Source organism: Eucyclogobius newberryi, unplaced genomic scaffold (assembly GCF_026437365.1).
Source record: "Eucyclogobius newberryi isolate DKJ021-1_F unplaced genomic scaffold, fEucNew1.0.hap1 SCAF_9, whole genome shotgun sequence".
In the NCBI taxonomy this organism is placed as follows: Eukaryota; Metazoa; Chordata; class Actinopteri; order Gobiiformes; family Gobiidae; genus Eucyclogobius; species Eucyclogobius newberryi.
Window position 1 is genome coordinate 10,323,968 of NW_027316532.1, and position 24,062 is coordinate 10,348,029.

The window sequence follows — 24,062 nt, forward strand, 5'->3', positions numbered from 1 at the left end:
CTGAAGCTGCTCTCCAGAGCTGACAGAGTGTCCTGCAGGGGACAGAGTGTCCTGCAGGGGGCGACACTCATGGTCCAGCATAGATGTGAATCTAGCCAGGACCCTTCTGTCCCCCACCTCCTGCACCGAGTCCAGAGCACTGCCCAGGACGGAGCTGGACTTCTTGATGACTTTGTTCAGCTTCTTCCTCTCCCTCTCTGTGATGCTGCTGCTCCAGCAGGCCACACCTACAGGAGCTGATGCCACCACAGAGTCAGAGAAGGTCTTCAGGAGTGGCCCTGTCACTCCAAAAAACCTGAGTCTCCTCAGGAGGTAGAGCCGACTCTGGCTCTTCCCTGGATGTTCACTGGTGAGGGGGCAGCAGAGTGGCGTCTGCGGAAGTCCACCACCATCTCCTTTGTCTTCCCCGCGTTGATGAGGAGGTGGTTCCGCTGACACCAGTCCACAAAGTCCTGCTCCAGTCCCCTATACTCCGCATCATCGTCGTATGTGATGAGTCCGATGATGGCAGAGTCGTCAGAGAACTTCTGCAGGACACAGCTGTCCATGTCGTGTCTGAGGTCTGCAGTATAAAGGGGGAAGAGAAAGGGCGCGAGGACGGTGCCCTGGGGCGCCCCCACACTGCAGGTCCGAGTGTCACACACAGTCTCACTAACTGGGCTCGGTCCGTGAGGTAGTCCAGGATCCACTCTGCCAGGTCCTACTCCACACAAGCCGTCTCCAGTTTGTCCCTCAGGAGCAGCAGCTGGATGGTGTTGAAGGCGCTGGAGAGATCAAAGAACAGGATCCTCACAGAGCTGCCAGGCTTTTCCAGGTGAGAGAGAGAGCGGCGCAGCAGGGAGATGACGGCGTCCTCCACTCCGATGCCAGGCCGATATGCAAACTGCAGCGGGTCCATGGCTGAGCTCACGGTGGAGCGGAGGTGGTCCAGGACCAGCCGCTCCAGCGTCTTCATCAGGTGGGACGTGAGAGCCACCGGCCTGAAACTGTTGATGTCTTTGGGGCGCGGTGTCTTGGGCACAGGTACCAGACAGGAGGTCTTCCAGACCTCTGGTACCACCCTCAGCTTACGGCTCATGTTGAAGACATGCTCCACAACTCCACACAGTTCATCTGCAGGACTTAAGGAGCCTGGGGCTGATGCCGTCAGGTCCTGACCTGAAGGCTCTCTTCTTCTCCTTCAGCAGAGTTTTCAGTTCACGGTTAATCCATGGCTTGTTGTTTGGAAAACACTGCACCGTCCGGGAGGGAACAATGTTCTCAAAACAGAGGTTGATGTAGTCCGTGATGCACTCTGTGATGGTGTTGATGTCCCTCCCATGTGGGCCATAGAGCTCAGTCCAGACAGTGGTGCTGAAGCAGACCCTCAGAGCCTCCTCGCTCTCAGCAGACCACATCCTCACCACACAGGACACCACAGGCTGCCTGCGCACGATGGGTTCATACACAGGCCTCAGATGTACAAGGTTGTGGTCCGAGCTGCCCAGGGGAGGGAGGGGGGAGGAGCCTCCTTGGTGTTGGCAAAGAAAAAATCCAGTGTTTTATTGTCTTTGGTGGGGCAGGTAACATACTGGGTGTATGTTGGTAGAACAGAAGAGGGAGAAGCTTGGTTAAAGTCACCGGAGATGAGGAAGAGAGCCTGAGGGTGCTTGTTTTGCAGTTTGCTTGTGGTGGAGAACAATGCTTCACAGGCATTGTCAGCATTAGCAGACGGGGCTACGTACACTGCTATTACAATAATGTGTGAGAACTCCCGGGGCAGATAATATGGCCTCATGCTAACGGCTAACAGTTACAATGTCTCAGTTACACAGTTGTTCTCTGACTGAGCAGTGGCTTGATCTACACCACCTCTCATGGGCAAACACCGCCAGGCCTCCTCTTCTCTTTCCACTGTCCCTTGTTCTGTCTGCGCGCAGGAGATGAAAATGGTCCAAAGCAACAGTATGATCCAGGATTTCTGGGGTTAGCCAGGTCTCTGTGAGCACAATTATGCTAGAGTCTTTATATTCCCGTTCGTACCTTATAAGACTTGCCAGCTCCGCTGTCTTATTTTGAAAATTTGTTGTGCTGGACAAAGAAGAGCCAAAGATGTAGTGGTTTGGTAAACGAGGCCGAGCAGTGATTTCTTTAAAATGACAGAAAGGCCAATGGAAAAGCAAAGCCTGACCCTCACATCTGTGTCGACCGGCTCATGTTGTAGTGGCTCGTGTTGTTGTGGCTCGTGTTGTTGTGGCTCGTGTTGTAGTGGCTCGTGTTGTAGTGGCTCGTGTTGTTGTGGCTCGTGTTGTTGTGGCTCGTGTTGTTGTGGCTCGTGTTGTTGTGGCTCGTGTTGTAGTGGCTCGTGTTGTAGTGGCTCGTGTTGTTGTGGCTCGTGTTGTTGTGGCTCGTGTTGTAGTGGCTCGTGTTGTAGTGGCTCGTGTTGTTGTGGCTCGTGTTGTTGTGGCTCGTGTTGTAGTGGCTCGTGTTGTTGTGGCATCGTGTTGTTGTGGCTCGTGTTGTTGTGGCTCGTGTTGTAGTGGCTCGTGTTGTAGTGGCTCGTGTTGTAGTGGCTCGTGTTGTAGTGGCTCGTGTTGTTGTGGCTCGTGTTGTTGTGGCTCGTGTTGTAGTGGCTCGTGTTGTTGTGGCTCGTGTTGTTGTGGCTCGTGTTGTAGTGGCTCGTGTTGTTGTGGCATCGTGTTGTTGTGGCTCGTGTTGTTGTGGCTCGTGTTGTAGTGGCTCGTGTTGTAGTGGCTCGTGTTGTTGTGGCTCGTGTTGTTGTGGCTCGTGTTGTAGTGGCTCGTGTTGTAGTGGCTCGTGTTGTAGTGGCTCGTGTTGTAGTGGCTCGTGTTGTTGTGGCTCGTGTTGTTGTGGCTCGTGTTGTAGTGGCTCGTGTTGTAGTGGCTCGTGTTGTAGTGGCTCGTGTTGTAGTGGCTCGTGTTGTAGTGGCTCGTGTTGTAGTGGCTCCTGTAACTGGACGCTCCTGATGACGTTTGAGCGGTTAGAAGAAACGTCTGAGCGGTCAGAAGAAACGTTTGAGCGGTCAGAAGAAACGTCCGAGCGGTTAGAGGAAACGTCCCGTGTAAAGTGTCGACGCTGTGATTTAATTTGCAGTGATGGAGCTGTGACCGGCGCTCGAAAGCAAACGCAGTTCATGTGGTTAGATCATTTACAGTAAACAGTGCAATAAACAGCCTGATTTTCTCTTCAAAGGGGCGTGATTGACAGGCGGGTTAACCAATCATAGAAACACATGGTTGTTCATATCTAAACAAACATGGTGGCAATAAAATCATTTATGTCTCTGGTTTCAGACTTCAGTCCTGAGTGAACTTGTTTAGTCCCAGTTCATCATTGATTAGACCTGGTTTGGACTAAAGGGGCCCCGTGTTCTGATGGACTAAAGGGGCCCCGTGTTCTGATAGACTAAAGGGGCCGCGTGTTCTGATGGACTAAAGGGGCCCCGTGTTCTGATGGACTAAAGGGGCCCCGTGTCCTGATGGAGGGTCTGAAACCGCAGGAAATGTTCATGTTTTGCCCAAAATGTTCCATAAAAAAAACAAAAAACATTAAAAACCTGTTTCACTTGTAACTGAGCGTACATAAAACCATACGTACATATTTAAGTTGAGTCTTGATTTAGGGAAATGACAAAATAATGGTCACAGCAAAACTATTGATATTATGATAGTGACAGTAAGAGTTAAATGCACATCATTTCCTGATTGATTTTCAGCGTGAGGCCCAGTACTTTTCCTCATTAAACTGCAGTACAAAATACTGGTTTAGTCCTGGTTTAGTCCTGGTTTAGTTCTGGTTTAGTCCTGGTTTAGTCCTGGTTTAGTTCTGGTTTAGTTCTGGTTTAGTCCTGGTTTAGCCCTGGTTTAGCCCTGGTTTAGTCCTGGTTTAGTCCTGGTTTAGCTGTGGTTTAGTCCTGGTTTAGTCCTGGTTTAGCCCTGGTTTAGCCCTGGTTTAGTCCTGGTTTAGTTGTAGTTAAGTCCTGGTTTAGTCCTGGTTTAGTTCTGGTTTAGTCCTGGTTTAGCCCTGGTTTAGTCCTGGTTTAGTCCTGGTTTAGTCCTGGTTTAGCTGTGGTTTAGTCCTGGTTTATTCCTGGTTTATTCCTGGTTTAGCTGTGGTTTAGTCCTGGTTTAGTCCTGGTTTAGTTGTGGTTTAGTCCTGGTTTAGTCCTGGTTTAGTCCTGGTTTAGTTCTGGTTTAGTCCTGGTTTAGCTGTGGTTTAGTCCTGGTTTAGTCCTGGTTTAGCCCTGGTTTAGTCCTGGTTTAGTTCTGGTTTAGCCCTGGTTTAGTCCTGGTTTAGTCCTGATTTAGTCCTGGTTTAGTTCTGGTTTAGCTGCTGGTTTAGTCCTGGTTTAGCTGTGGTTTAGCCCTGGTTTAGTCCTGGTTTAGCCCTGGTTTAGTCCTGGTTTAGCCCTGGTTTAGTCCTGGTTTAGCTGTGGTTTAGTCCTGGTTTATTCCTGGTTTATTCCCTGTTTAGCTGTGGTTTAGTCCTGGTTTAGTCCTGGTTTAGTTGTGGTTTAGACCTGGTTTAGTCCTAGTTTAGTCCTGGTTTAGTTCTGGTTTAGTCCTGGTTTAGCCCTGGTTTAGTCCTGGTTTAGCCCTGGTTTAGTCCTGGTTTAGCTGTGGTTTAGTCCTGGTTTAGTCCTGGTTTAGCCCTGGTTTAGTCCTGGTTTAGCCCTGGTTTAGTCCTGGTTTAGTTGTGGTTAAGTCCTGGTTTAGTCCTGGTTTAGCCCTGGTTTAGCCCTGGTTTAGTCCTGGTTTAGTCCTGATTTAGTCCTGGTTTAGTTCTGGTTTAGCTGCTGGTTTAGTCCTGGTTTAGCTGTGGTTTAGCCCTGGTTTAGTCCTGGTTTAGCCCTGGTTTAGTCCTGGTTTAGTCCTGGTTTAGCTGTGGTTTAGTCCTGGTTTATTCCTGGTTTATTCCTGGTTTAGCTGTGGTTTAGTCCTGGTTTAGTCCTGGTTTAGTTGTGGTTTAGACCTGGTTTAGTCCTGGTTTAGTTCTGGTTTAGTCCTGGTTTAGCCCTGGTTTAGTCCTGGTTTAGCCCTGGTTTAGTCCTGGTTTAGCTGTGGTTTAGTCCTGGTTTAGTCCTGGTTTAGCCCTGGTTTAGTCCTGGTTTAGCCCTGGTTTAGCCCTGGTTTAGTCCTGGTTTAGTTGTGGTTAAGTCCTGGTTTATTCCTGGTTTAGTTCTGGTTTAGCCCTGGTTTAGTCCTGGTTTAGTCCTGGTTTAGTCCTGGTTTAGCTGCTGGTTTAGTCCTGGTTTAGCTGTGGTTTAGTCCTGGTTTAGCCCTGGTTTAGTCCTGGTTTAGCCCTGGTTTAGTCCTGGTTTAGCTGTGGTTTAGTCCTGGTTTATTCCTGGTTTATTCCTGGTTTAGCTGTGGTTTAGTCCTGGTTTAGTCCTGGTTTAGTTGTGGTTTAGACCTGGTTTAGTCCTGGTTTAGTCCTGGTTTAGTTCTGGTTTAGTCCTGGTTTAGCCCTGGTTTAGTCCTGGTTTAGTCCTGGTTTAGCTGTGGTTTAGTCCTGGTTTAGCCCTGGTTTAGCCCTGGTTTAGCCCTGGTTTAGTCCTGTGTGGGTTTTACCTCGTGCAGGGAGGAGATGGTTCCTGAGGAGTAGCTGCTCAGACCAAAGCGGCGCTCGATGGTGGTGATGGTGCTTTTGAAGTAAGAACTGTAGAGGAGCTGAGACAGCTGCAGGAGCCCATGGCACAGCACAAACACCTGCAAGAACACGTCATGTTACAACACTGCACTTTACATGAGAGCTGCAGGAGGCCATGACACAGGACGAACACCTGCAAGAACACGTCATGTTACAACACTGCACTTTACATGAGAGCTGCAGGAGCCCATGGCACAGCACGAACACCTGCAAGAACACGTCATGTTATAACACTGCACTTTACACGAGAGCTGCAGGAGCCCATGGCACAGCACGAACACCTGCAAGAACACGTCATGTTACAACACTGCACTTTACATGAGAGCTGCAGGAGGCCATGGCACAGCATAAACACCTGCAAGAACACGTCATGTTACAACACTGCACTTTACACGAGAGCTGCAGGAGCCCATGGCACAGGACGAACACCTGCAGGAACACGTCATGTTACGACACTGCACTTTACACGAGAGCTGCAGGAGGCCATGGCACAGCACGAATACCTGCAAGAACACGTCATGTTACAACACTGCACTTTACACGAGAGGTGCAGGAGGCCATGGCACAGGACAAACACCTGCAAGAACACGTCATGTTACAACACTGCACTTTACATGAGAGCTGCTGCTTTACTTTGAAATAAAATGTATGAAATAAATGTGTTGTTTTGCAACAGAACTTTATGTAGTTGTAACTGTAACTGCCGGACAAATATAAGTATTAGTTTGGCAATGGCCACATCTGTAAATAGTAAAGAATAAAGGATAATTAGGACAGATTCCTGGTGAAATATTAGCACGTGTAAAATATCCATTGTGTGTGTTTTATTGAAGCCCAGAGCGGGTTTAACGGAGCGTTTACTGTTCTGAGCGAGCGCTCGGGTCGAGCTGCAGGAGCTGGATCTGCCTTTGTCTGCTCAGTTAAATCCTGATCCCAGTTGTATCTTCAGCGTCACTCGTGCGTTCAACGGCTCAGAGCGGCTCAGAGCGGCTCAGAGCGGCTCAGAGCGGCTCTTCTCCCTCGCGGAGCACGTACAGACCCACACAGGGCTTCATTTATATAAATGATTATAACATGATTATAACATGATTATAACATGATTATAACATCATTATAACATCATCAGATCCTTTGACTGGACGTGAGTGATGTTGATTGTGCTCGAGGTTCAAAAAGCCAAATATGTTTCCTGACATGTTCCTGTCGCTGCTCATGAAGGAGCATCTGAGTGACAAGACGCAGCATGTTTTAAACTGTGTGACTTTGGACTTTATTATTTGTACTTCCTGGTTCTGACTCGGATGTGGCTCTGATCCTTCTGCTTTGTTTAAGGGGAAGTTTATAGTTCTGTACAAGTTTGAGTTTGAGGAGGTTCAAAGTATTTATACCCACAATATCAAAATATTGTGAACAAAAGATATTTCTTCTTCTTCTTTTTTTTTCCTTCTTTTTTTTTTCAAATGTATTAATTGCCTTTGTCTGACACATTATTATTCCAATTGAGACCAGTTTTATGAATGACAAATGAGTGTAAATTTGACAAAAAGTAGTTTGTAGTTTACATTTATTATAATTAGAAACACTTAATTTTGTTTTTAAAATAGTCACAATTATAATTCTTTACTTTTTACGATTAGAATATGACTTAAATAATCTCGATGATTATCAATTAACCTCATAATCTTGATGGAACCATCAGAAGTGGAACTATACGGAACCTGGAACTAAACCAGGACGAGAACAGGACCAAACCCAATCTAAACCAGGACTTAGTGTAAACACAGACTTAGTCCAGGATTTGTTTCTTTATTCTTTACCATTTACAGTGGCCATTGCCAAACTAATACTTATATTTGTCCGGCAGTTACAGTTACAACTACATAAAGTTCTGTTGCAAAACAACACATTTATTTCATACATTTTATTTCAAAGTAAAGCAGCAGCTCTCATGTAAAGTGCAGTGTTGTAACATGACGTGTTCTTGCAGGTGTTTGTCCTGTGCCATGGCCTCCTGCACCTCTCGTGTAAAGTGCAGTGTTGTAACATGACGTGTTCTTGCAGGTGTTCATCCTGTGCCATGGCCTCCTGCAGCTCTCATGTAAAGTTCAGTGTTGTAACATGACGTGTTCTTGCAGGTGTTCGTCCTGTGCCATGGCCTCCTGCAGCTCTCATGTAAAGTGCAGTGTTGTAACATGACGTGTTCTTGCAGCTGTTCGTCCTGTGCCATGGCCTCCTGCAGCTCTCATGTAAAGTGCAGTGTTGTAACATGACGTGTTCTTGCAGGTGTTTGTCTTGTGCCATGGCCTCCTGCAGCTCTCATGTAAAGTGCAGTGTTGTAACATGACGTGTTCTTGCAGCTGTTCATCCTGTGCCATGGCCTCCTGCAGCTCTCATGTAAAGTGCAGTGTTGTAACATGACGTGTTCTTGCAGGTGTTTGTCCTGTGCCATGGCCTCCTGCAGCTCTCATGTAATGTGCAGTGTTGTAACATGACGTGTTCTTGCAGGTGTTTGTCCTGTGCCATGGCCTCCTGCAGCTCTCATGTAAAGTGCAGTGTTGTAACATGACGTGTTCTTGCAGGTGTTCGTCCTGTGTCATGGCCTCCTGCAGCTCTCATGTAAAGTGCAGTGTTGTAACATTACGTGTTCCTGCAGGTGTTCGTGCTGTGCCATGGCCTCCTGCAGCTCTCATGTAAAGTGCAGTGTTGTAACATGACGTGTTCTTGCAGGTGTTCCTCCTGTGCCATGGCCTCCTGCAGCTCTCATGTAAAGTGCAGTGTTGTAACATGACGTGTTCTTGCAGGTGTTCGTCCTGTGCCATGGCCTCCTGCAGCTCTCATGTAAAGTGCAGTGTTGTAACATGACGTGTTCTTGCAGGTGTTTGTCCTGTGCCATGGCCTCCTGCAGCTCTCATGTAAAGTGCAGTGTTGTAACATGACGTGTTCTTGCAGGTGTTTGTCCTGTGCCATGGCCTCCTGCAGCTCTCATGTAAAGTGCAGTGTTGTAACATGACGTGTTCTTGCAGGTGTTCGTGCTGTGTCATGGCCTCCTACAGCTCTCATGTAAAGTGCAGTGTTGTAACATGACGTGTTCTTGCAGCTGTTCGTGCTGTGTCATGGCCTCCTGCAGCTCTCATGTAAAGTGCAGTGTTGTAACATGACGTGTTCTTGCAGGATTTTGTCCTGTGGCATGGCCTCCTGCAGCTCTCATGTAAAGTGCAGTGTTGTAACATGACGTGTTCTTGCAGGTGTTGGTCCTGTGCCATGGCCTCCTGCAGCTCTCATGTAAAGTGCAGTGTTGTAACATGACGTGTTCTTGCAGCTGTTAATCCTGTGCCATGGCCTCCTGCAGCTCTCATGTAAAGTGCAGTGTTGTAACATGACGTGTTCTTGCAGGTGTTTGTCCTGTGCCATGGCCTCCTGCAGCTCTCATGTAAAGTGCAGTGTTGTAACATGACGTGTTCTTGCAGGTGTTCGCCCTGTGTCATGGCCTCCTGCAGCTCTCATGTAAAGTGCAGTGTTGTAACATTACGTGTTCCTGCAGGTGTTCGTGCTGTGCCATGGCCTCCTGCAGCTCTCATGTAAAGTGCAGTGTTGTAACATGACGTGTTCTTGCAGGTGTTCGTCCTGTGCCATGGCCTCCTGCAGCTCTCATGTAAAGTGCAGTGTTGTAACATGACGTGTTCTTGCAGGTGTTTGTCCTGTGCCATGGCCTCCTGCAGCTCTCATGTAATGTGCAGTGTTGTAACATGACGTGTTCTTGCAGGTGTTTGTCCTGTGCCATGGCCTCCTGCAGCTCTCATGTAAAGTGCAGTGTTGTAACATGACGTGTTCTTGCAGGTGTTCGTGCTGTGTCATGGCCTCCTGCAGCTCTCATGTAAAGTGCAGTGTTGTAACATGACGTGTTCTTGCAGGATTTTGTCCTGTGGCATGGCCTCCTGCAGCTCTCATGTAAAGTGCAGTGTTGTAACATGACGTGTTCTTGCAGGTGTTGGTCCTGTGCCATGGCCTCCTGCAGCTCTCATGTAAAGTGCAGTGTTGTAACATGACGTGTTCTTGCAGCTGTTCATCCTGTGCCATGGCCTCCTGCAGCTCTCATGTAAAGTGCAGTGTTGTAACATGACGTGTTCTTACAGGTGTTTGTCCTGTGCCATGGCCTCCTGCAGCTCTCATGTAAAGTGCAGTGTTGTAACATGACGTGTTCTTGCAGGTGTTCGTCCTGTGTCATGGCCTCCTGCAGCTCTCATGTAAAGTGCAGTGTTGTAACATTACGTGTTCCTGCAGGTGTTCGTGCTGTGCCATGGCCTCCTGCAGCTCTCATGTAAAGTGCAGTGTTGTAACATGACGTGTTCTTGCAGGTGTTCGTCCTGTGCCATGGCCTCCTGCAGCTCTCATGTAAAGTGCAGTGTTGTAACATGACGTGTTCTTGCAAGTGTTCGTCCTGTGTCATGGCCTCCTGCAGCTCTCATGTAAAGTGCAGTGTTGTAACATGACGTGTTCTTGCAGGTGTTCGTCCTGTGTCATGGCCTCCTGCAGCTCTCATGTAAAGTGCAGTGTTGTAACATGACGTGTTCTTGCAGGTGTTCGTCCTGTGTCATGGCCTCCTGCAGCTCTCATGTAAAGTGCAGTGTTGTAACATGACGTGTTCTTGCAGGTGTTTGTCCTGTGCCATGGCCTCCTGCAGCTCTCATGTAAAGTGCAGTGTTGTAACATGACGTGTTCTTGCAGGTGTTTGTCCTGTGCCATGGCCTCCTGCAGCTCTCATGTAAAGTGCAGTGTTGTAACATGACGTGTTCTTGCAGGTGTTCGTGCTGTGTCATGGCCTCCTGCAGCTCTCATGTAAAGTGCAGTGTTGTAACATGACGTGTTCTTGCAGCTGTTCGTGCTGTGTCATGGCCTCCTGCAGCTCTCATGTAAAGTGCAGTGTTGTAACATGACGTGTTCTTGCAAGTGTTCGTCCTGTGTCATGGCCTCCTGCAGCTCTCATGTAAAGTGCAGTGTTGTAACATGACGTGTTCTTGCAGGTGTTCGTCCTGTGTCATGGCCTCCTGCAGCTCTCATGTAAAGTGCAGTGTTGTAACATGACGTGTTCTTGCAGGTGTTCGTCCTGTGCCATGGCCTCCTGCAGCTCTCATGTAAAGTGCAGTGTTATAACATGACGTGTTCTTGCAGGTGTTTGTCCTGTGCCATGGCCTCCTGCAGCTCTCATGTAAAGTGCAGTGTTGTAACATGACGTGTTCTTGCAGGTGTTTGTCCTGTGCCATGGCCTCCTGCAGCTCTCATGTAAAGTGCAGTGTTGTAACATGACGTGTTCTTGCAGGTGTTCGTGCTGTGTCATGGCCTCCTGCAGCTCTCATGTAAAGTGCAGTGTTGTAACATGACGTGTTCTTGCAGCTGTTCGTGCTGTGTCATGGCCTCCTGCAGCTCTCATGTAAAGTGCAGTGTTGTAACATGACGTGTTCTTGCAGGATTTTGTCCTGTGGCATGGCCTCCTGCAGCTCTCATGTAAAGTGCAGTGTTGTAACATGACGTGCTCTTGCAGGTGTTGGTCCTGTGCCATGGCCTCCTGCAGCTCTCATGTAAAGTGCAGTGTTGTAACATGACGTGTTCTTGCAGGTGTTCGTGCTGTGTCATGGCCTCCTGCAGCTCTCATGTAAAGTGCAGTGTTGTAACATGACGTGTTCTTGCAGGTGTTTGTCTTGTGCCATGGCCTCCTGCAGCTCTCATGTAAAGTGCAGTGTTGTAACATGACGTGTTCTTGCAGGTGTTCGTCCTGTGTCATGGCCTCCTGCAGCTCTCATGTAAAGTGCAGTGTTGTAACATTACGTGTTCCTGCAGGTGTTCGTGCTGTGCCATGGCCTCCTGCAGCTCTCATGTAAAGTGCAGTGTTGTAACATGACGTGTTCTTGCAGGTGTTCGTCCTGTGCCATGGCCTCCTGCAGCTCTCATGTAAAGTGCAGTGTTGTAACATGACGTGTTCTTGCAGGTGTTTGTCCTGTGCCATGGCCTCCTGCAGCTCTCATGTAATGTGCAGTGTTGTAACATGACGTGTTCTTGCAGGTGTTCGTCCTGTGCCATGGCCTCCTGCAGCTCTCATGTAAAGTGCAGTGTTGTAACATGACGTGTTCTTGCAGGTGTTCGTGCTGTGTCATGGCCTCCTGCAGCTCTCATGTAAAGTGCAGTGTTGTAACATGACGTGTTCTTGCAGCTGTTCGTGCTGTGTCATGGCCTCCTGCAGCTCTCATGTAAAGTGCAGTGTTGTAACATGACGTGTTCTTGCAGGATTTTGTCCTGTGGCATGGCCTCCTGCAGCTCTCATGTAAAGTGCAGTGTTGTAACATGACGTGTTCTTGCAGCTGTTCGTCCTGTGCCATGGCCTCCTGCAGCTCTCATGTAAAGTGCAGTGTTGTAACATGACGTGTTCTTGCAGGTGTTTGTCTTGTGCCATGGCCTCCTGCAGCTCTCATGTAAAGTGCAGTGTTGTAACATGACGTGTTCTTGCAGCTGTTCATCCTGTGCCATGGCCTCCTGCAGCTCTCATGTAAAGTGCAGTGTTGTAACATGACGTGTTCTTGCAGGTGTTTGTCCTGTGCCATGGCCTCCTGCAGCTCTCATGTAAAGTGCAGTGTTGTAACATGACGTGTTCTTGCAGCTGTTCGTCCTGTGCCATGGCCTCCTGCAGCTCTCATGTAAAGTGCAGTGTTGTAACATGACGTGTTCTTGCAGGTGTTTGTCTTGTGCCATGGCCTCCTGCAGCTCTCATGTAAAGTGCAGTGTTGTAACATGACGTGTTCTTGCAGCTGTTCATCCTGTGCCATGGCCTCCTGCAGCTCTCATGTAAAGTGCAGTGTTGTAACATGACGTGTTCTTGCAGGTGTTTGTCCTGTGCCATGGCCTCCTGCAGCTCTCATGTAAAGTGCAGTGTTGTAACATGACGTGTTCTTGCAGGTGTTTGTCCTGTGCCATGGCCTCCTGCAGCTCTCATGTAATGTGCAGTGTTGTAACATGACGTGTTCTTGCAGGTGTTTGTCCTGTGCCATGGCCTCCTGCAGCTCTCATGTAAAGTGCAGGGTTGTAACATGACGTGTTCTTGCAGGTGTTCGTCCTGTGTCATGGCCTCCTGCAGCTCTCATGTAAAGTGCAGTGTTGTAACATTACGTGTTCCTGCAGGTGTTCGTGCTGTGCCATGGCCTCCTGCAGCTCTCATGTAAAGTGCAGTGTTGTAACATGACGTGTTCTTGCAGGTGTTCCTCCTGTGCCATGGCCTCCTGCAGCTCTCATGTAAAGTGCAGTGTTGTAACATGACGTGTTCTTGCAGGTGTTCGTCCTGTGCCATGGCCTCCTGCAGCTCTCATGTAAAGTGCAGTGTTGTAACATGACGTGTTCTTGCAGGTGTTTGTCCTGTGCCATGGCCTCCTGCAGCTCTCATGTAAAGTGCAGTGTTGTAACATGACGTGTTCTTGCAGGTGTTTGTCCTGTGCCATGGCCTCCTGCAGCTCTCATGTAAAGTGCAGTGTTGTAACATGACGTGTTCTTGCAGGTGTTCGTGCTGTGTCATGGCCTCCTGCAGCTCTCATGTAAAGTGCAGTGTTGTAACATGACGTGTTCTTGCAGCTATTCGTGCTGTGTCATGGCCTCCTGCAGCTCTCATGTAAAGTGCAGTGTTGTAACATGACGTGTTCTTGCAGGATTTTGTCCTGTGGCATGGCCTCCTGCAGCTCTCATGTAAGGTGCAGTGTTGTAACATGACGTGTTCTTGCAGGTGTTGGTCCTGTGCCATGGCCTCCTGCAGCTCTCATGTAAAGTGCAGTGTTGTAACATGACGTGTTCTTGCAGCTGTTAATCCTGTGCCATGGCCTCCTGCAGCTCTCATGTAAAGTGCAGTGTTGTAACATGACGTGTTCTTGCAGGTGTTTGTCCTGTGCCATGGCCTCCTGCAGCTCTCATGTAAAGTGCAGTGTTGTAACATGACGTGTTCTTGCAGGTGTTCGTCCTGTGTCATGGCCTCCTGCAGCTCTCATGTAAAGTGCAGTGTTGTAACATTACGTGTTCCTGCAGGTGTTCGTGCTGTGCCATGGCCTCCTGCAGCTCTCATGTAAAGTGCAGTGTTGTAACATGACGTGTTCTTGCAGGTGTTTGTCCTGTGCCATGGCCTCCTGCAGCTCTCATGTAAAGTGCAGTGTTGTAACATGACGTGTTCTTGCAGCTGTTTGTCCTGTGCCATGGCCTCCTGCAGCTCTCATGTAATGTGCAGTGTTGTAACATGACGTGTTCTTGCAGGTGTTTGTCCTGTGCCATGGCCTCCTGCAGCTCTCATGTAAAGTGCAGTGTTGTAACATGACGTGTTCTTGCAGGTGTTCGTGCTGTGTCATGGCCTCCTGCAGCTCTCATGTAAAGTGCAGTGTTGTAACATGACGTGTTCTTGCAGCTGTTCATCCTGTGCCATGGCCTCCTGCAGCTCTCATGTAAAGTGCAGTGTTGTAACATGACGTGTTCTTGCAGCTGTTCGTGCTGTGTCATGGCCTCCTGCAGCTCTCATGTAAAGTGCAATGTTGTAACATGACGTGTTCTTGCAGGATTTTGTCCTGTGGCATGGCCTCCTGCAGCTCTCATGTAAAGTGCAGTGTTGTAACATGACGTGTTCTTGCAGGTGTTGGTCCTGTGCCATGGCCTCCTGCAGCTCTCATGTAAAGTGCAGTGTTGTAACATGACGTGTTCTTGCAGCTGTTCATCCTGTGCCATGGCCTCCTGCAGCTCTCATGTAAAGTGCAGTGTTGTAACATGACGTGTTCTTGCAGGTGTTTGTCCTGTGCCATGGCCTCCTGCAGCTCTCATGTAAAGTGCAGTATTGTAACATGACGTGTTCTTGCAGGTGTTCGTCCTGTGTCATGGCCTCCTGCAGCTCTCATGTAAAGTGCAGTGTTGTAACATTACGTGTTCCTGCAGGTGTTCGTGCTGTGCCATGGCCTCCTGCAGCTCTCATGTAAAGTGCAGTGTTGTAACATGACGTGTTCTTGCAGGTGTTCGTCCTGTGCCATGGCCTCCTGCAGCTCTCATGTAAAGTGCAGTGTTGTAACATGACGTGTTCTTGCAGGTGTTCGTCCTGTGTCATGGCCTCCTGCAGCTCTCATGTAAAGTGCAGTGTTGTAACATGACGTGTTCTTGCAGGTGTTCGTCCTGTGTCATGGCCTCCTGCAGCTCTCATGTAAAGTGCAGTGTTGTAACATGACGTGTTCTTGCAGGTATTCGTCCTGTGTCATGGCCTCCTGCAGCTCTCATGTAAAGTGCAGTGTTGTAACATGACGTGTTCTTGCAGGTGTTCGTCCTGTGCCATGGCCTCCTGCAGCTCTCATGTAAAGTGCAGTGTTGTAACATGACGTGTTCTTGCAGGTGTTCGTCCTGTGTCATGGCCTCCTGCAGCTCTCATGTAAAGTGCAGTGTTGTAACATGACGTGTTCTTGCAGGTGTTCGTCCTGTGTCATGGCCTCCTGCAGCTCTCATGTAAAGTGCAGTGTTGTAACATGACGTGTTCTTGCAGGTATTCGTCCTGTGTCATGGCCTCCTGCAGCTCTCATGTAAAGTGCAGTGTTGTAACATGACGTGTTCTTGCAGGTGTTCGTCCTGTGCCATGGCCTCCTGCAGCTCTCATGTAAAGTGCAGTGTTGTAACATGACGTGTTCTTGCAGGTGTTCGTCCTGTGTCATGGCCTCCTGCAGCTCTCATGTAAAGTGCAGTGTTGTAACATGACGTGTTCTTGCAGGTGTTCGTCCTGTGCCATGGCCTCCTGCAGTTCTCATGTAAAGTGCAGTGTTGTAACATGACGTGTTCTTGCAGGTGTTCGTCCTGTGCCATGGCCTCCTGCAGCTCTCATGTAAAGTGCAGTGTTGTAACATGACGTGTTCTTGCAGGTGTTTGTCCTGTGCCATGGCCTCCTGCAGCTCTCATGTAAAGTGCAGTGTTGTAACATGACGTGTTCTTGCAGGTGTTCGTGCTGTGTCATGGCCTCCTGCAGCTCTCATGTAAAGTGCAGTGTTGTAACATGACGTGTTCTTGCAGCTGTTCGTGCTGTGTCATGGCCTCCTGCAGCTCTCATGTAAAGTGCAGTGTTGTAACATGACGTGTTCTTGCAGGATTTTGTCCTGTGGCATGGCCTCCTGCAGCTCTCATGTAAAGTGCAGTGTTGTAACATGACGTGTTCTTGCAGGTGTTGGTCCTGTGCCATGGCCTCCTGCAGCTCTCATGTAAAGTGCAGTGTTGTAACATGATGTGTTCTTGCAGCTGTTCATCCTGTGCCATGGCCTCCTGCAGCTCTCATGTAAAGTGCAGTGTTGTAACATGACGTGTTCTTGCAGGTGTTTGTCCTGTGCCATGGCCTCCTGCAGCTCTCATGTAAAGTGCAGTGTTGTAACATGACGTGTTCTTGCAGCTGTTCGTGCTGTGTCATGGCCTCCTGCAGCTCTCATGTAAAGTGCAGTGTTTTAACATGACTTGTTCTTGCAGGATTTTGTCCTGTGGCATGGCCTCCTGCAGCTCTCATGTAAAGTGCAGTGTTGTAACATGACGTGTTCTTGCAGGTGTTGGTCCTGTGCCATGGCCTCCTGCAGCTCTCATGTAAAGTGCAGTGTTGTAACATGACGTGTTCTTGCAGCTGTTCATCCTGTGCCATGGCCTCCTGCAGCTCTCATGTAAAGTGCAGTGTTGTAACATGACGTGTTCTTGCAGGTGTTTGTCCTGTGCCATGGCCTCCTGCAGCTCTCATGTAAAGTGCAGTGTTGTAACATGACGTGTTCTTGCAGGTGTTCGTCCTGTGTCATGGCCTCCTGCAGCTCTAATGTAAAGTGCAGTGTTGTAACATTACGTGTTCCTGCAGGTGTTCGTGCTGTGCCATGGCCTCCTGCAGCTCTCATGTAAAGTGCAGTGTTGTAACATGACGTGTTCTTGCAGGTGTTCGTCCTGTGCCATGGCCTCCTGCAGCTCTCATGTAAAGTGCAGTGTTGTAACATGACGTGTTCTTGCAGCTGTTAATCCTGTGCCATGGCCTCCTGCAGCTCTCATGTAATGTGCAGTGTTGTAACATGACGTGTTCTTGCAGGTGTTTGTCCTGTGCCATGGCCTCCTGCAGCTCTCATGTAAAGTGCAGTGTTGTAACATGACGTGTTCTTGCAGGTGTTCGTGCTGTGTCATGGCCTCCTGCAGCTCTCATGTAAAGTGCAGTGTTGTAACATGACGTGTTCTTGCAGCTGTTCATCCTGTGCCATGGCCTCCTGCAGCTCTCATGTAAAGTGCAGTGTTGTAACATGACGTGTTCTTGCAGGTGTTTGTCCTGTGCCATGGCCTCCTGCAGCTCTCATGTAAAGTGCAGTGTTGTAACATGACGTGTTCTTGCAGGTGCCCGTCCTGTGTCATGGCCTCCTGCAGCTCTCATGTAAAGTGCAGTGTTGTAACATTACGTGTTCCTGCAGGTGTTCGTGCTGTGCCATGGCCTCCTGCAGCTCTCATGTAAAGTGCAGTGTTGTAACATGACGTGTTCTTGCAGGTGTTCGTCCTGTGCCATGGCCTCCTGCAGCTCTCATGTAAAGTGCAGTGTTGTAACATGACGTGTTCTTGCAGGTGTTTGTCCTGTGCCATGGCCTCCTGCAGCTCTCATGTAAAGTGCAGTGTTGTAACATGACGTGTTCTTGCAGGTGTTTGTCCTGTGCCATGGCCTCCTGCAGCTCTCATGTAAAGTGCAGTGTTGTAACATGACGTGTTCTTGCAGGTGTTCGTGCTGTGTCATGGCCTCCTGCAGCTCTCATGTAAAGTGCAGTGTTGTAACATGACGTGTTCTTGCAGGTGTTCGTGCTGTGTCATGGCCTCCTGCAGCTCTCATGTAAAGTGCAGTGTTGTAACATGACGTGTTCTTGCAGGTGTTCGTCCTGTGTCATGGCCTCCTGCAGCTCTCATGTAAAGTGCAGTGTTGTAACATGACGTGTTCTTGCAGGTGTTCGTCCTGTGCCATGGCCTCCTGCAGCTCTCATGTAAAGTGCAGTGTTGTAACATGACGTGTTCTTGCAGGTGTTCATTATCACACACAGTTTTTGTCCGTGATCAAAAAGCATCATTATTTATTAACACTTTTCTATGAATAAACTCCTTATAACAATGAATGTCTAATTAGCAGCAGAATAAGACATTAATAAGGGCAGATTAAGTCTAATAAACTACTAATTTACCAGTATGTTAATTAGCATCTAATTAGACCCTAAAATAAAGTGTTACCCAAAAAAATACCAAGATATTCATTTTTGTCAATATCTCCAGTAAAATGTCCAGAAAAGCAGCTTCTACAAAAGCAGTTATTATTTTAGCCTCATTCTGCAGTTCATTGTGTTTTACTATAACAGGGCTGAACACTTCTGTTTTCATCCCGTCCGCCTCTGACGCCTGATTTATTGTTCCTGTCGAGTTTAAAGATTATTTATAGTGAGTGTTTGTGAGTGATTGTCCCTGTCCCCTGTCCAGTGATTGTCCCTGTCCCCTGTCCAGCTGTGAGGCAGAATCAAGGGAAGCTCCGAGCTCAAACTCAGATCCTTTTATTCTTCAGACCAAGACACGATCTTTGTGAGAGAAACGCTTCAATTACACTTAAAATACTCAAAGACTCGTCCTTCATGTTGTTGGACTTTAGCAGGTTCTGGAGTATTTTGAAATACTTGTTCCGTATATGAATATATGAAAATGCAGATAATATTGTGAACGTGGATTTGAAGATGTGCAACGTTTGAGAATATTGTCAAAATGCTACAAAAAGAGCAGATTCAGAATAAAAAGGAAAAAACGATAGTTTTATTTCTGAAATGTTCATTTTACAAACATTTCACATTCGTCTGTGAATTAAACCTTTAAAGATTCACATTGAATCTGAAAATCAGGCCAAAAAGTCCTGAAAGTTCAATTACTGCTCCTGCTCCTGCTCCTGCTCCTGCTCCTGCCCCTGCTCCTGCCCCTGCTCCTGCTCCTGTCCCTGCTCCTGCTCCTGTCCCTGCTCCTGCTCCTGCCCCTGCCCCTGCTCCTGTCCCTGCTCCTGCTCCTGCCCCTGCCCCTGCTCCTGCTCCTGCCCCTGTCCCTGCTCCTGCTCCTGCTCCTGCCCCTGCTCCTGCCCCTGTCCCTGCTCCTACTCCTGCCCCTGCTCCTGCCCCTGCTCCTGCCCCTGCTCCTGCTCCTGCCCCTGCTCCTGCCCCTGCTCCTGCTCCTGTCCCTGCTCCTGCTCCTGCCCCTGCTCCTGCCCCTGCTCCTGTCCCTGCTCGTGCTCCTGCCCCTGCCCCTGCTCCTGCCCCTGCTCCTGCTCCTGCTCCTGCTCCTGCTCCTGCCCCTGCTCCTGCCCCTGCCCCTGCCCCTGCCCCTGCTCCTGCCCCTGCTCCTGCTCATGCCCCTGCTCCTGCCCCTGCTCCTTCTCCTGCTCCTGCCCCTGCTCCTGCCCCTGCCCCTGCTCCTGCCCCTGCTCCTGCTCCTGCTCCTGCCCCTGCTCCTGCCCCTGCTCCCTGCTCCCTGCCCTTGCTCCTGCCCCTGCCCCTGCCCTTGATCCTGCTCCTGCCCCTGCTCCTGCCCCTGCCCATTCCCCTGCCCCTGTCCCTGCCCCTGCTCCTGCCACTGCTCCCTGCCCCTGCTCCCTGTTCCTGCCCCTGCTCCTGCCCCTGCCCCTGCTCCTGCCCCTGCTCCCTGCCCCTGCTCCTGCCCCTGCCCCTGTTCCCTGCCCCTGCTCCTGCCCCTGCTCCCTGCTCCTGCTCCCTTCTCCTGCCTCTGCTCCTGCCCCTTCTCCTGCCCCTGCTCCTGCCCCTGCCCCTGCTCCTGCCCCTGCTCCTGCCCCTGCCCCTGCTCCTGCCCCTGCTCCTGCCCCTGCTCCTGCCCCTGCTCCTGCTCCCTGCTCCTGCCCCTGCTCCCTGCCCCTGCTCTTGCCCCTGCCCCTGCTCCTGCCCCTGCTCCTGCCCCTGCTCCTGCCCCTGTCCCTGCTCCCTGCCCCTGCTCCTGCCCCTGCTCCTGTTCCCTGCTCCTGCCCCTGCCCCTGCTCCTGCCCCTTCTCCTGCCCCTGCTCCTGCTCCTGCCCCTGCTCCCTGCCCCTGCTCCTGCCCCTTCTCCTGCCCCTGCTCCTGCCCCTGTCCCTGCTCCTGCCCCTGCCCCTGCCCCTGCTCCTGCCCCTTCTCCTGCCCCTGCTCCTGCCCCTGTCCCTGCTCCTGCCCCTGCCCCTGCTCCTGCCCCTGCTCCTGCCCCTGCTCCTGCCCCTGCTCCCTGCTCCTGCTCCTGCCCCTGCTCCCTGCCCTTGCTCCTGCCCCTGCCCCTGCTCCTGCCCCTGTCCCTGCTCCCTGCCCCTGCTCCTGCCCCTGCCCCTGCTCCCTGCTCCTGCTCCTGCCCCTGCTCCTGCCCCTGCTCCCTGCTCCTGCCCCTGCTCCCTGCTCCTGCCCCTGCTCCTGCCCCTGTTCCCTGCCCCTGCTCCTGCCCCTGCCCCTGCTCCTGCTCCCTGCTCCTGCTCCCTGCCCCTGCTCCTGTCCCTGCTCCTGCCCCTGCCCCTGCTCCTGCCCCTGCTCCTGCTCCTGCCCCCTGCCCCAGCCCATTCCCCTGCCCCTGCCCCTGCTCCTGCCCCTGCTCCCTGCCCCTGCTCCTGCTCCCTGTTCCTGCCCCTGCCCCTGTTCCCTGCTCCTGCCCCTGCTCCTGCCCCTGTCCCTGCTCCCTGCCCCTGCTCCTGCTCCTGCCCCTGCTCCTGCCCCTGCTCCTGTCCCTGCTCCTGCTCCTGCCCCTGCTCCTGCCCCTTCTCCTGCCCCTGCTCCTGCCCCTGCCCCTGCCCCTGCTCCTGCCCCTGCTCCTGCCCCTGCTCCTGCTCTTGCTCTTGCTCCTGCCCCTGCTCCCTGCCCCTGCTCCTGCCCCTGCTCCTGCTCCTGCCCCTGCCCCTGTCCCTGCCCCTGCTCCTGCCCCTGCTCCCTGCCCCTGCTCCTGTTTCCTGTTCCCTGCCCCTGTTCCTGCCCCTGCCCCTGGTCCTGCCCCTGCTCCTGCCCCTGCCCCTGCTCCCTACTCCTGCCCCTGCTCCTGCCCCTGCTCCTGCCCCTGCCCCTGCTCCTGCCCCTGCTCCTGCCCCTGCTCCTGCTCTTGCTCTTGCTCCTGCCCCTGCCCCTGCTCCCTGCCCCTGCTCCTGCTCCTGCCCCTGCTCCTGCTCCTGCCCCTGCCCTTGTCCCTGCTCCTGCCCCTGCTCCCTGCTCCCTGCCCCTGCTCCTGTTTCCTGTTCCCTGCCCCTGTTCCTGCCCCTGCCCCTGGTCCTGCCCCTGCTCCTGCCCCTGCTCCCTACTCCTGCCCCTGCTCCTGCCCCTGCTCCTGCCCCTGCTCCTGCCCCTGCTCCTGTCCCTGCTCCTGCCCCTGCTCCTGCTCCTGCCCCTGCTCCTTTCCCTGCTCCTGTCCCTGCCCCTGCTCCTTTCCCTGCTCCTGTCCCTGCCCCTGCTCCTGCCCCTGCTCCTGCCCCTGCTCCTGCTCCTGCCCCTGCCCCCGCTCCTGTCCCTGCTCCTGCCCCTGCTCCTGCTCCTGCTCCTGCCCCTGCTCCTGCTCCTGCTCCTGCCCCTGTTTACGTGAACCTCGCGCTCGGCTGCTCAGCTTTTCTGCAGCGTCAAACTGGATTCTCGTTCTTAGAAGCAGTTTATACTTTATATTTCACGTCACAATCTTCCACTTGTTTGCTTAACTTAGCCAGAAGTTAACGCAGAACAAACTCAGAGCCCGGATTAAACCTGAATAAAGTCTTCACCTACTGCACATTAGGATTGAATTAAGGTTTAAAACGAGACGTAATCCAGGTGTAAACACGAGATAAAACCAGTGCAATCCGTCTGTCGTGACGTCCTGATTTATTCCTTAGGGGCTTTAACGTGGATGTGAAGCGTCTGAAGCAGTAAAACACAAACATGTCCTGAACGGCGTGTTCCGCTGCCAGAGAAAACTCATTATGGGACGAGGCCAAGAACGAGCGATGTTGACCCAGGTTTTGGCAGAAGAATGTGATCAAGATAAGAGTCATCTCTGGCACAAATGAATCCATAACTCACTGATACGAGGTGAGAATATAAACCATGACATCCTGGTTCAGACCTGGTTTATTCTGGAGTTTAGACATTTAGACAATATAATCCCAGTTTCAACTTCAAGTCTTTATTTAACTAGTTTTAAAAAGTATTGTTTTAGTTTTAGTTAAGACGTGATTTATTCTTAAATTGCCCTCCACAATTTTCACCAGTGAAACTAAAGACAATCTTTCGTTTCAGAATTAATATTGAAAAATAACTTTTAGGTTTCTCATCTTTCTGCATAATCCATAATCCATAATCCAACCACACGGATTGGATTTTGGGAAACAGGAAATGTTGCGATTATTAGTTAATATGATGTCAATTGCTCCTGCCCCTGCTCCCTGCTCCCTGCTCCTGCCCCTGCTCCTGCCCCTGCTCCTGCTCCCTGCTCCCTGCCCCCTGCCCCTGCCCATTCCCCTGCCCCTGCTCCTGCTCCTGCCCCTGCCCCTGCTCCTGCCCCTGCCCCTGCTCCTGCTCCTGCCCCTGCTCCTGCCCCTGCCCCTGCCCCTGCTCCTGCCCCTGCTCCTGCTCCTGCCCCTGCTCCTGCCCCAGCTCCTTTCCCTGCTCCCTGCCCCTGCTCCTGCCCCTGCTCCTGCCCCTGCTCCCTGCCCCTGCTCCTGCTCCCTGCCCCTGCCCCTGCTCCTGCCCCTACCCCTACCCCTGCTCCTGCCCCTGCTCCCTGCTCCTGCCCCCTGCTCCTGCCCCTGCTCCTGCCCCTGCTCCTGCCCCTGCTCCTGCCCCTGCTCCTGCTCCCTGCCCCTGCTCCCTGCTCCTGCCCCTACCCCTGCTCCTGCCCCTGCTCCCTGCTCCTGCCCCTGCTCCTGCCCCTGCCCCTGCTCCTGCTCCTGCTCCTGCCCCTGCTCCTGCCCCTGCCCCTGCTGTGTGGGACAGGCCATGTTTCCTCGCCTCATATTTGGACATAAGACTAGACCCACCGCAGTCTGTATCATTTGACTCATGCTTTAGATTTCATTCATCATTCGTAGCTTCTCAAAAATACAGTTAAGAATTCACCATATTTAGTTGACAGGTGAAAAGTAAAGAGTGTTAAAATGTGGTTTCTAGCTAAAATCATGGACAATAAATAAGAGTTAAAGATTTGAGCCTGTTACAGAGTTCTAATGTGATATCTTAGTCTCTGTGTTTGGATTAAACTCATTTAAACATCTTTTTCTTTAAACAAACCCCATTTCAACTTTTGAAGGGTTGTTTCATTTGTATTTTTCACATTTTCCCCCAATGTAGCAGTTGCATTAAAGTCATCGATCTGGCATTTTAGAGACAATTGTAGACTTTCCATTTTAATTTGGTTTGAGAATTGTGAAGTTCTCTAATGTACATAAGGTTATCTTTCTTACAGGTTTGATAAAGAAATGAGTAAAGTTCCAAAACGTTTTTAATCTTTTTATATCAAAGTTTAAATACTGTATCAATTATCAAGGTGTTTTTTACTATTACAACTCTTTTCACCTTTTTAGATAGTTCAATAATATGTAGTTATCGGTTCTATAGTATTAAAGTATTATAGTAGTATAAGTTTTGTCATTATATCTGCAGCTTTCACAATTCCTCTTTGTCTGTGAAATCGGTCTTGGAAATGAAAATCAGACTCAGCTATAATTTTATAATAATAGTAATAATTAGACCAGGTGCAGTGGAATATTGAACTGTATAAACAGTGACTATAATCTCACATTCTTATCATTTGAACCAGAATAATTTATAGGCCAAACATAATAAATCTACTTGTGGTGCATAATTATGAGACAAATGATGATATTAGTCTCTTCTTGTTTTGGACGTGGTTTTTAAATAGTATGATTAGCAGACATCTCCACAGAGGGTTTGTTTATGAGGACTGAGGAATTTTAGCTCCAGGCAACAATAATTTACATTTTGACATTTGCACTTTGACTATTATTATTTAAGCAAAGTCCTGGACATTAAGCTCTCTTAGTTTTACAAACATTAAGAGACAAAAAAGACCAAACTGTCCCTAAAGCAGAGCATTAACCAGGCCTCATTAAGCAGGACAAAGGCGCGTGCTCTTACCTTGATGCTGCAGCCGAGCGCGCGCGGCTTCTTCACGTCCATGATGCGTGTCCCGGGACGTGCGGCTCTTTACGTGCCTCCCGTGGCTGCTCTGCTTTTGTATCTTTTGTACTGGTGATGTAAGAGTGGACTCAGCCCACGGCTCCACTCCGCGCGCAACTGTTCTGAAAGTGGTGACTTGTTTGGTGGGGCAGGACCAGTGGGCCAGTGGGCAGGAGGCGCAGGAGGAGGAGGAGGCGAGGGAGGAGGCGCGGGAGGAGGAGGCGCAGGAGGAGGCGCGGG

General features: G+C 50.6%; 1 protein-coding gene across 1 annotated transcript in view; it reads right to left on the reverse strand.

Annotated features, from left to right (window-relative positions):
* The window catches only part of slco2a1 (solute carrier organic anion transporter family, member 2A1), a 37,941-nt gene extending 14,104 nt beyond the window's left edge, over positions 1 to 23,837 (reverse strand). The window contains exons 1-2 of the mRNA XM_072438729.1: positions 23,781 to 23,837; positions 5,571 to 5,708 (exon numbers count right to left, since the gene is read on the reverse strand). Coding sequence (XP_072294830.1) covers positions 5,571 to 5,708; positions 23,781 to 23,822 — 180 coding nt within the window. The 5' untranslated portion in view covers positions 23,823 to 23,837. The remainder of the gene's footprint in view (positions 1 to 5,570; positions 5,709 to 23,780) is intronic.
* Between the last annotated feature and the right edge of the window lie 225 nt (positions 23,838 to 24,062).